Source organism: Sapajus apella, unplaced genomic scaffold, assembly GCF_009761245.1.
Source record: "Sapajus apella isolate SASKATOON/1434 unplaced genomic scaffold, GSC_monkey_1.0 scaffold10, whole genome shotgun sequence".
NCBI classification, from domain to species: Eukaryota; Metazoa; Chordata; class Mammalia; order Primates; family Cebidae; genus Sapajus; species Sapajus apella.
The window spans coordinates 42006703-42018999 of NW_022436950.1; the positions used below are offsets into that span (position 1 = coordinate 42006703).

At 44.0% G+C, this 12297-nt stretch overlaps 1 protein-coding gene across 4 annotated transcripts in view; it reads left to right on the forward strand.

The window, feature by feature from the left end:
* The first annotated feature begins 1888 nt into the window (after positions 1–1888).
* Positions 1889–12297, forward strand: part of SF3B1 (splicing factor 3b subunit 1) — a 46938-nt gene continuing 36529 nt past the window's right edge. For 2 of the 4 annotated variants that reach the window (XR_004269157.1, XM_032278782.1), the window contains exon 1: positions 1889–2044. Coding sequence is in view for 2 of the 4 variants with exons in the window: in XM_032278782.1 (XP_032134673.1) it covers positions 2017–2044 (28 nt within the window). In the remaining 2 variants the exon portion in view is untranslated. The remainder of the gene's footprint in view (positions 2045–12297) is intronic. The other 2 variants (XR_004269156.1, XM_032278780.1) reach the window with 1 other exon arrangement.

The following is a 12297-nucleotide window of genomic DNA, read 5'->3' on the forward strand; positions in this document are numbered from 1 at the left end:
CCTGGGTTCAGGCAATTCTCCTGCCTCAGCCTCCTGAGTAGATGGGATTACAGGTAAGCGCCACCACGCCCAGCTGATTTTTTGTATTTTTTAGTAGAGACGGGGTTTCACCATGTTGACCAGGATGGTCTCGATCTCTTCACCTCGTGATCCACCCGCCTCAGCCTCCCAAAGTGCTGGGATTACAGGCTTGAGCCACTGCGCCCGGCCTAATTTTTGCATTTTGAGTAGAGGCTTTCGCCATGTTGGTCAGGCTGGTCTTGAACTCCTGACATCAGGTGATCCACCTGCCTTGGCTTCCCAAAGTGATGTGATTACAGGCGTGAGCCACCATGCCTGGCCAAAAATTTTACTTTATCAAATTTATCCTTTTACTGATGCTAATAAAAATCTGTGGTGGCTTACGCCTGTAATCCCAGCACTCTGGGAGTCTGAGGCAGGAGGACTGCTTGAGGCCAAGAGTTTGAGACCAGCCTGGGCAATATAGTGACATGTCACTCTACAAAAAATAGCCAGGTATGGTGGCCCATGTTTGTCGTACCAGCTACTCTGGAGACTGAGGCAAGAGAGTCTCTTGAACCTTAAGGTCGAAGTTAAGGTGAGCTGTGATCATACCACTGCCCTTCAGCTTGAGCAACAAAGCAAGACGCTGTGTCAACAAAACAAAACAAAACAAAATCCTTTGCGTCACCCGATCCAAAGAAGGGTGGGAGTCCGGTGAGAGGGGAAGAGGAAGCTAGGCTGCAGGTCAGTAGTCAGCAGGGACAGGATATGTAAGCTCTCAGCCCAGTGCCATTGTCCATATAGCTCCCACCTATCCCTAGTCTCAGGAAAATGGCTCCTCACTTTACCCAAAGTAGATATGGGTGTCTTCCTGCAAGATAAATACACCCATACCATTTCCCTCCCTTCAAGCGACCATACTGACCCCATGGTATGGTTAGTATTCGGGTTGTAAGTTTATCACATAGCAAGGTACTTCTTTCTTTGTGATGGCTTTAACCTTGATAACTATCTGTTTTCCTGGGCTGCTTCCGGGACCCATCATTCTGAGCCTTTCTTTCTTTTTCATTGCCTAAGTCCAAGACCAGCGTAGCAGTACAAGGTTATGATAGTTGATGCCTGGGAAAACAGACTATCGTATTCTGATCTATGAAAATTCCTGATTTAGAAATACCGTATTGGAGTTAAGAAAAACATTAAATGAATGTTAATAACGACGATGAGTGGTCTTCTAAGAACCCATAAAGTTCAAAGGCTTTAAAAGGGTGGCAAGATTCTCATTATGCAACTCAATAACGATTTGTGAGGCTCAACAAAATTCCTACCTAAATTAGCTGCAATTATTAAACATAACGAAAGAAAAATGACCTTGAATTACAGGGCAAAAGATGAGACTGTTAAGACTGTTTTCGTAACTAAGCCCTATAAAGACTGAGAGCGCTGCAAGGGAAAGTTTTTCTCCAGATTTTCCGGTGAGTTTTGAGTAAATGGATTGAATGTCTGAGGTCTCATCCAGCTCTGAAAACGCAGGGTTTCGTACAGTGTTTTTTTTTCTTTTTGAGAGAGGGGTCTCGGGGTCTTGATACGTCGCCAAGGCTGGAGGCTGGAGTACAGTGACATGACAAGATTACGGCTCACGGCAGCCTCGAACTCCTGGGCTCAAGCGATGCTCCCGCCTCAGCCTCCAGAGTAGCTGGGACTGTGTTAACTCCCCTCCTAGAATCCACTTTCCTCCAGGGCAAAGTTACTCACTTGAGGACCTTACGGCTTAGCCCGAGGATTTCCTGGGTCATCACGAAAGCAGCTACAGGGCCCAGCCGTAGCTCCTCCCCCACCCACAATGCACCTCTCGGTTCCCTCTAGGTGGCAGCTTTGTCACGTGACCCCCGACGGAGCGCGCTCCCGTTTGGCGCACGCGCAGAGTGCAGCCCTCAGCTATTTTTCTCCGTCGCGACGGCGACGAGCGGAAGTTCTTGGGAGCGCCAGTTCCGTCTGTGTGTTCGAGTGGACAAAATGGCGAAGATCGCCAAGACTCACGAAGGTAAGCAGTTTTTCCCTGCTAACTTGTTTCCTCCGTTGCTAGCCTACTGAGAGCCTTTCTTCCTAGGATTCTGCCTTTTCCTGTGGTTTCTTTCGTAGGAGCTGAGCCCGCGTTTCGGGGCCTAGGGTCGTCTCCTCGGCGCCAGCGGCGCAGGCCACTGCCCCGCGTAATGGCGTCCTCCTCTTACACCCCCGACTGGCGCTTTGTTCAGTGTTTGGGACCTGCTACTTCAGAGTTGCTTCACTTCTCTGACCAGAGGGCCTTGTTTAAGCGGCTTCCTCAGTAGGATTCGTGGGCAAGGGATCGGGGAAACGGGCGTTGGGATAAAAGTCACACTCGCCTCTCGACACTGTCGTCCGCATAGTTTGTGCAGAAGAGGGTCAGAAAAACACTGAAATACGGCAGCCGCTTTTCCGGCAGGACTGAATCGAATTTGGATTCCATTACTCCTACCCTTGTGTGTCTTCAAGCGTCAGTGTTAATTGCTTGTTTCTCTTGCACGAAACGATTTGGGGATAAAATCTGATAGTTTTTTTTCCTCCTTCACTTTTACTATTGATTTTTTTCTTTGGAGACTGGTTATTGGAGGAGCAGATGGAAGAGGGAAAGAAATTACTTTCATTGATGGCCGAAGCTTTCAAACTAGTTGATCGTTTTATGAAATACAGTGTGCAAATTAGGAAAACATTGGAAATATACTGTAGTTCATTAGGAAGTATCCAGAGATGACAGGAAATGGGATCACTTTTCAGAAAAGAGGCATGTGAAGTTGGAACTGCATTTTTTGATTTCTGACTTGGAATCCGAAATTTTCACTAAGCACGAGACTTCTAAGAGTCACTTTTGTTTCGTATGTCCTTTCTAGGTGTTTGGCTCGGTATTGGTTTGTGAGAGGCAACAGACTGAGGCCATTCAAAATGTTACTGTCTGATAGGGAAAACAGATGTGTATGTCCTCATTCTCTCATAAGGCCAAATGAATGCCTAAGTAGAAGAACAAGCAACATTTTCTGGGAACCTGGGTAACTAACGGAATGATTAATTTATGCTTAGGGTTATTTCACTGAGGAGGTTACCTGTCTCTGTTTTAAAAGGATCAGTCAATTTTAAATCGGAAGGACATCTGAGCGTGAGAGAACATCTTGTAACAAGGTATTGAATCGTGGAAGGTGTGTTTGAGTAATAGTCTGCTGTGGCAGGAACAGAGGGTTCAAGGAGGGAAGCAATAGATGAATGTGGAAAGGTTGGTTAGGACCAGAATGTGCATGGCTTTGAACAGTTGGGTCACCTAGAGGACCTGAAGTCCAGCTTTCTGCAATTCAAAACATGCTAATGAATTGGGAATGACTTTAATATTAGTATTATTTTAGGTATTTAGGGTTTAAATGCTTTCTTAGTGTTCTTAGGCCTTATTCTTTTTTGTCTTTAGTCTATCTGAAACATAACCATTTACAAAATAAATAGAAAATATACAGATGTTGCTGTTTTTGTTCATTAAGGAGATTCATTTGGGGACATTGTATAGCTTTGATTTTTTTTTACTTATTTGTTGGTATCTGCAGTATAAAATGCCCTCAGACAGGAAAATCAAAGTTCTGATTAATTTTCCTGCATTTTGTAGAAACCCAGCTCGAAGCTTTGGTCTATTACTATTCTTGGCTAAACTTGTTTTTATTTGGGATTATTCTATCAATGACAGTTAAGTGATGCTGTAAGAAGATAGCGGAACGTTCACTTCAACACTTGAGTACTGCCTGTTCCCATCTGTATGGGATGTAAGTCAGGGGACTTACATGTTTCTTAGAAATATGCATAGTACTGACATAGCTTCTTGCTCCCTTCCTCATGACATTTTCCTGGTGGAACTCTAGTTCTTCATGGTCCATCACCTTTTCTCTTGTTAAGCCATTTTTGATAACCTGAAACAGTATTAATTCTTTTTTGGGCAGTGCTGCCATCACAGTCAGTATTAATGTTATATTGCTTAGAATATAATCTATTGTGTTAAGATTTTCTCTTCTACTTAGCTCCGAGGTTGATATAACCTGATAACTATTGTTTTCTTGCTGTCATATTTCTTTCAAACATTTCTTTTTTTTTTTTTTTTTTTTTTTTTTTTTGAGGCAGTCTCACTCTGTTGCCTAAGGCTGGAGTGCAGTGGTGTGATCTTGGCTCACAGCAACATCCGCTTTCCAGGTTCAAGCGATTCTCCTGCTTCAGCCTCCCGAGTACGCATCACAGGCATGCGCCACCACACCCGACTAATTTTTGTATTTTTAGAGACAGGGTTTTGCCATGTTGGACAGGCTGGTCTGAAACTCCTGACCTCAGGTAGATCCTCCAACCTCAGCCTCACAAAGTGCTGGGATTACAGGCATGAGCCACTGCACCCCAACCCTTTCAGACATTTCTATTAGGATCAGCCCTTGCATCCTCTTTAACCAATCTGATGATATTTTACCTTCGCCAATGTGGCTTATGCTTTCCAGGACTGAAATATGAAAAGAGCTGGACTTAAATCAGATAAAATCTTTTAGATCTTTCTGCATGTTAAATTGTGTCAGGTGTATGGTTATGAATGTGCATAATCTTGCCATCCAGCAGTTCTTCAGATACTGTTGACTTTGGCAAACAAGTAGGGAACACACATTCTTCTCTGTTTTGGAAGGGGAAGAATGGGTTAACCAAAAATCCTATGTGTATATATATGCTTTTTTTGCCACTAATCCTTTGAATTAGATTTTTTGGGACATCTCAAAGCTGAAAAAGTTTTTTTCCCTAATTCTCAGCTTGAGAAATGGCTGGAATAGGTATAGTTTTGTTATTGTGTATCTTGCTGATATTTTTGTTTTCCTGTGTTTAATTTTGAGACCGGGTCTTGCTCTGTTGCCCAGGCTGGAGTGCAGTGGCGTGATCATAGCTCACTGTAACCTACAGCTGCCAGGCTCAAGTGATCCTCCCATTTCAGCTTCCTGAGGAGCTACAGCTACAGGCGTGTGCCACCAGGCCTGACTAATTTTTACATTTTTTTTTTTTTAGAGATAGGGTCTTGCTGTGTAACCCAGGCTGATCTCGAACTCCTGGGCTCAAGCAGTCCTCTTGCCTTGGCCTCCCACCATTCTAGGATTACAGGTGTGAGCCACTATGCCTGGCCTTGAAACTTTTTTTAAAAAACAGAATTAATTATTTATGAATAAATTCAGTATTGTTTGTAGTGTTGGGTAAAATGATTTCTATCATAGTTAGTTGTCCTAATGGAGTTTTGCTTAATGAAAAAGTTCAGAGATGGGATGCAGAATATACTTCTTGTTTTTCTCTGATGTTATTTAGAAGTCTTGTATTTGGGAAATACTTGTTCAGCAGTTACATCTGGCTGAAGGAAAATAGGTATCAGTTATGGACCAGACTAAAAGGTGTCAGTGAGAGATTAACATCTGAGGGCAGTATCCCTGTAACATGTAATGAGCACTGAAAATAAACTGGATGAAAAATGAAAAATAAAGAAGCATCAAGAAGGAAGAAGAGCTACAAGTTGGGTTTAGCAGGATCTCTAAGGCATAGAAAGAAGAAAAGGCAGCCGGGTGTGGTGGCTCATGCCTGCAATCCCAGCACTTTGGGAGGCTGATGTAGGCATATCACGAGGTTAGGAGTTTGAGACCAGCTTGATCAACATAGTGAAATCCCGTCTCTACTAAAAATACAGAAATTAGCTGGACGTGGTGTCACGTGCCTATAATCCCAGCTACTTGGGAGGCTGAGATAGGAGCATCGCTTGAACCCAGCCAGGAGGCAGAGGTTGCAGTGAGCCGAGATCGTGCCACTGCATTTCAGCCTGGGCCACAGAGTGAGATTCCGTCTTAAAAAAGAATAAAAAATTAAAAAAAAATACAAAAAATTAGCTGGGCATGGTGGCATGGGCCTGTAATCCCAGTTGCTTGGGAGGCTGAAGCAGGAGAATCAGTTAAACCCACAAGGCGGAGGTTGCAGTGAGCTGAGATCATGCCATTGCACTCCAGCCTGGGAGACTGAGTGAAACTTCATCTCAGCAGTGGGGAAGAGGGGGAAAGAAGAGGCACGGGAGGGGGATATCAGAGGGAAAGAATTGATGGGGAGCAGTTAAATAGTTGTATCAGATGTGACCTGCTATCAGTACTGAGTTGTTTTTCTCGAGTTTGATATTTAGGTTTGAGTCTAAAATACAAGATGCCAGGCATTGCTCACGAATACAATCCCAGCATTTTGGGAAGCCAAGACAGTAGGATTGCTTGAGACTACAAACATACAGAAAAGTAGAGAGAGGCTGGTATGGTGGCATGCCTGGGTGGATGGCTTGAGCTTAGTAGTTCAAGACCAGCCTGGGCAATATGGTGAGACCCTGTCTGTACAAAAAAAAACACAAGTTATCCAGGTGTGATGGTGTGTGCCTGTAGTCCCAGCTATTTGGGAGGCTGAGTTGGGAGGATCTCTTGAGCCCAGGAGATTGAGGCTGCAGTGAGCTATAATGGCACCACTGTACTTCAGCCTGGGCAAAAGTTAGACCCAGTTTAAAAAAAAAAAAGGCTGGGCACAGTGGCTCACGCCTGTAATCCCAGCACTTTGGTAGGCTGAGGCAGGTGGATCACCTGAGGTTAGGAGGTCGAGAATAGCCTGTCTAACCTGGAGAAACCCTGTCTCTCCTAAAAAACACAAAAATTACCTGGGTGTGGTGGTGCCTGCCTGTAATCCCAGCTACAGGGGGGCTGAGGCAGTAGAATTGCTTGAACCCAGGAGGCAGAGGTTGCAGTGAGTGGAGATCGTGCCACTGCACTCCAGCCTGGGCAACAGAGCAGGACTCTGTCTCAAAAAAAACCAAAACAACAGGCTGGGCATGGTGGCTCACGCCTGTAATCCCAGCACTTTGGGAGATTGATATGGGTGGATCAGCTGAGGTTAGGAGTTCAAGACCAGCCTTGCCAACATGGTGAAACCCCATCTCTACTAAAAATACAAAAATTAGTGAGCCGTGGTGGTGCGCCCCTGTAATCCCTACTTGGGAGGCTTAGGCAGGAGAATTGCTTGAACCTGTTAGGCGGAGGTTGCAGTGAACCAAGATCACCCCACTGCACTTCAGCCTGGGCAACAGAGTGACAGTCCGTCTCAAAACAAAACAACAAAACAGAAAAGTAGAGGGAGTAGCAAAATGAACTCCCTATGTACTTACCACCTAGCTTCAAGAGTTATAAGCTTAAACCAACTTTGTTTAATTTGTACACTGGTCCCTTCTACTCTTCCCATTATTTATATATATATATTTATTTTAAGATGGAGTTTCCCTCTTGTTGCCCAGGCTGGAGTGCAATGGCGTGATCTTGGCTCAGCACAACCTCCGCCTCCTGGGTTTAAGTGATTCTCCTGTCTCAGCCTTCCTAGTAGTTGGGATTTCAGGTGTGTGCCACCACACCTGGCTAATTTTTGTATTTTTAGTAGACATGGAGTTTGACATGTTGGCCAGGCTGATCTTGAACTCCTGACCTCAGGTGATCCACCTGCCTTGGCTTCCCAAAGTGCTGGGATTACAGGCATGAGCTCTACCACACACCCCCAGGAAGAGGAAATTTTTTTTTATTTTTGAGACGGAATGTCACTCTGTCACCCAGGCTAGAGTGCGGTGGCACAATCTTGGCTCACTGCAACTTCTGCCTCCTGGGTCAAGTGATTCTCCTGCCTCAGTCTCTTGAGGAGCTGGGACTACAGACGCCCACCACCATGCCCAGCTAATTTTTGTCTTTTTAGTAGAGATAGGGTTTTGCCATGTTGGCTAGGCTGCTCTTGAACTCCTGACTTCAGGTGATTCACCTGCCTTGCTAGGCCTCCCAAAGTGCTGGGATTACAGGTGTGAGCCACCACGCCCAGTGAAAATCTTAGGAAAGGATTTGCACGTTCTGGTTCCCCTCCCACCATAATTTTAGTGGCAATAAATATACTCTCAGTTTTCTAAGAAGCCTAACTGCCACCTGACATAGTTTTGTATGACACAGTTACACACATGTCTTAAAATAAGATGACCAATTTAAGAAAAACCTCATTCTTGACTATACCATCAAGACTCTTCCTTTAGGATGGCTCTTTGGTAATACAAGTGTGATACATACTTAACTAGTGCTTTGATCTCATGCCTAAGACATTTTTAAAAACTAAACTCGGATATGACAACTCAGGATTGCAAGGACTACCCATAACTTCAATTTAGGATTTTGAATCTACCGTCAAGATAGGGAATCTCTGCTTCCTTTTTAAGATTTCAGAATCAGTAGCTAAGAGTCCTAGCATATATCCCTACTCTTCCCTCAGTTAGTGGGTTTTACTAAAGATGGGGTGGGGAAAAATTGAGACAGGGAACAGAAATGTGTTTTTCATCCAGAAAATCCGGTAGTTTAGTTAATCCATATCACATATTTCTACCCCGTACTCCTTTTTCTGCTGCCACATAATTGGAATTTATTAATCTCACTTGTCCCAGCTTCTCTCTATCTTACTTGTTCCCTAAATCTCTCTCTTCCATTTCATCTCTCAGAATTTTTTCTGTTATACATTCTGCTCTCTTCTGCCCTTATTTGCAGAAGTAAACCCATCAGAAAGGCTAAGTTTCTTACAAAGATAAACATTTATTTACTGTGGGACCCAGCAATCTGATTCCTAGGTATAGTTATTTACCCTAGTGTTGTTTGTTTTTTGAGACGGGAGTCTCTCTCTGTTGCCCAACCTAGAGTGCAGTGGCACGATCTTAGCTTACTGCAGCCTCTGCTTCCTGGGTTCAAGCAGTTCTCTGCCTCAGCCTCCTGAGTAGCTGGGATTATAGGCACGCACCACCATGCCTGGCTAATTTCTGTATTTTTAGTAGAGACGGGTTTCACTATATTGGCCAGGCTGGTCTCAAACTCCTGACCTCGTGATCCGCCCATCTTGGCCTCCCAAAGTGCTGGTATCACAGGCATGAGCCACCTCATCCAGCCTAGCCTAGTGTTATTAAAACCTGTCTTCACACAAAAACCTCTAAACAAATGTTTACAGCAACCTAACTTGTAATCACTACAAACTGCAAACAGCTTGAATGTACTTCAACTAGAGAATGGATAAACATACCGTAGGCCAGTAATAAAAAGGCGGAAACTATTGATGTGTAAAACAGTGTGGACATTGGAATATTTAAGGGTTTAAATGGGTTAAAGAGTGCCAGCTCTTGGCAGTTTTATGTGTGGCCAATAGGAAGTCCTAGTCTCTTCTTGCCCAGTCACTAGCAGACTGTATCCCTTTTTTCTTTGTCTTCACATCTGAATGTATTGAACTACAAATCCCAATTGGGAAGGGATTAGGCTGGAACAGGATTTGTTCATGTTGGTCCTAATTGAAGTTGGAAGACATTAGCATAAACGTTTCTTTTTTGTTTGTTTGTTAGCATAAAGGTTTCTTTGCCTCCTTAAATCTTCATTGTTTTGGACCTCTCGTTACTCATTTTGATATGTTCTCTTTTTTGTCCAAGTTGCCAACGCTTTTTTTTTTTTTTTTTTTTTTTTGAGGCGGAGTCTCACTCTTTCACCTAGGCTGGAGCGCAGTGGCATGATCTTGGCTTACTGCAACCTCTGCCTCCCAGATTCAAGTGATTCTCTGGTTGCCCAGGCCGGAGTGTAGTGGCACGATCTCGGCTCACTGCAACCTCCGCCTCCCAGGTTCAGGCGAGTCTCATGCCTCAGCCTCCTGAGTAGTTGGGATTACAGGCACGCCATCATGATGCCTGGCTAGTTTTTGTATTTTTAGTGGAGGCAGGGTTTCACCATGTTGGCCAGGCTGCTTTTGAACTCCTGACCTCAAGTTATTTGCCTGCCTTGGCTTCCCAAAGTGCTGGGATTACAGGCGTGAGCCACTGCCCAGCCAGTTGCCAAGAAATTTTATGCATTGGGTATTGGTCATTTCTTGTCAGAAATGATTTATTTGCACATTTTTAGTCACTTTATGTTTAAGAAATTATAGGAATACTTACACACCCAGGCTATAGTTCAGTGTTGGTTTTGAAAATATAGAGTTAGAGACAACTTTGTCATTCCTAGAGATACAAAATTTGAAGTGGAGTTTTACAAACCTTTGCTGGCATGGAGAGAAAAATTTGGAAAATTACTTTTCATGACTTCTACAGATTACTTATTTATTTACTTACTTATTTGGAAACAAGGTCTGGCTCTAACACCCAGGCAGAAGTACAGTTGTGTGATCTCAGCTCACTGCAGCCTCCCCCTCCCAGGCTCAAGCCATCCTGTGACCTCAGCCTCCTGAGTAGCTGGGACTACAGGTGTGCACCACCATGCCTAATTTTTGTATTATTTTGTAGAGACAGGGTTTTGTCATGTTGCTTGGTCTGGTCTTGAACTCATGAACTCTAGTGATCTGCCTGCTTTGACCTCTGAAAGTGCTCAGAGTCACAGGCATGAGTCACCATGCCCAGTCTGATGACCTTTTTATTTTACTATTTTATTATTTTTATTTTTTATTTTGAGATGGAGTCTCGCTCTGTGGCCTAGGCTGAAGTGCAGTAGTGCTGTCTTGGCTTACTGCAGCCTCCGCCTCCTGGTTCAAGTGATTCCCCTTCCTCAGCCTCCTGAGTAGCTGGGACTACAGGTGTGCACTACCACGCCCAGCTAAATTTTTTTGTATTTTAGTAGACATGAGGTTTCACCATGTTGGCCAGGATGGTCTTGATCTGCTGACCTTGTGATCCACCTGCCTTGGCCTCCCAAAGTGCTAGGATTACAGCCATGGGCCACTGCGCCCAGCAAAATTTGTCAGATTTTAGTTATTCTCTGACTTGCATATTAAGCTGCTGAGTTTTATGGAATCTGATGTCTTAATTTTATGGATTAACAAAGCCCATTAGCTTTTTGGACTTTATATCCATAATTTCAAGCAGAAACAAAAGAAAGATTGATTTGCATATAAAGATTTAATTGTACTGCCTATGAGAAGCTCAGTGATAAACTCCCCTCAGGATTAATTAACTACAAACAGCTGCCTAGTCCCAGGAGATTTTGGGCTGCGTAATTTTGTTATTAAAGTTTGATTTAATAAGGACCTAGTAATGATTTACATAGATTTCATACCAACACTATTTTAGTCTCTTATGAACCTTCGTAATTGGAAAACGCTGATGCTAATCAGCAGGTACAAAAAAATCAACAGGTAAAATTCAGTAGCTGAAAGTAATTCCTGAATAAATGTTATCCAAATGAGGAACTGGTTGCTGAAACTTTAGGATGGAGAAGTTCTTCACACGGAAAATAAGAGAGCTGCCTGATAAGGGGGAAACAGCAAGTTGCACAGTATGTGTAGTGTGATGCAGTTTTTATAAAACAGTCCCCTTTTCCTTTTTTTTTTTGCCTGAACTTTGGAGTCGGAGTTTCGCTCGTTACCCAGGCTGGAGTGCAATGGCGCAATCTCGGCTCACCGCAACCTCCGCCTCCTGGGTTCAGGCAATTCTCCTGCCTCAGCCTCCTGAGTAGCTGGGATTACAGGCACGTGCCACCATGCCCAGCTAATTTTTTGTATTTTTAGTAGAGACGGGGTTTCACCATGTTGACCAGGATGGTCTCGATCTCTTGACCTCGTGATCCACCCGCCTCGGCCTCCCAAAGTGCTGGGATTACAGGCGTGAGCCACTGCCCTTTTCCTATTTTTTATTTGTATATGAGGTAGGGGAAAGCATAAAATGATCTGAATTGGAAAATTTGGCAGGGGTGGGCTGGGGTTGGAAATGGGAGGGGTGAAGGGCCAGGTAGAGTAGTTTCCTAGCGTGTTAATGAGGCAGAATCCTGGGCTTCACAGACTGAGTTGGATGTCCGGAGTTAGTGTATCCAAGACCTAGGATTCCACCTTTGTAACTAGTGCACCAGGTCATTTCTTTATAGGTAGATGGTCCTTAGACTGTACTGATGCTGTAGAGGAGATTGCAGACTATTTGGCCTGACTGTACTGATGCTGTAGAGGAGATTGCAGACTATTTGGCCTGATTCACCCATTTGTTTCTTGCCTAAATCCTCATGGAAGTAGCATTTCTTGTCCTTTTACAAAAACTTATTTAGGTAAAAATGATAAATGCACCTGTGGTTTAAGAAAAAGCCTGGGGCTGGCATGGTGGTTGGCGCCTGTAATCACAGCTATTTGGGAGGCTGAGGCAGGAGAATCACTTGAACCTGGGAGGTAGGGGTTGCAGTGAACCAAGATCGTGTT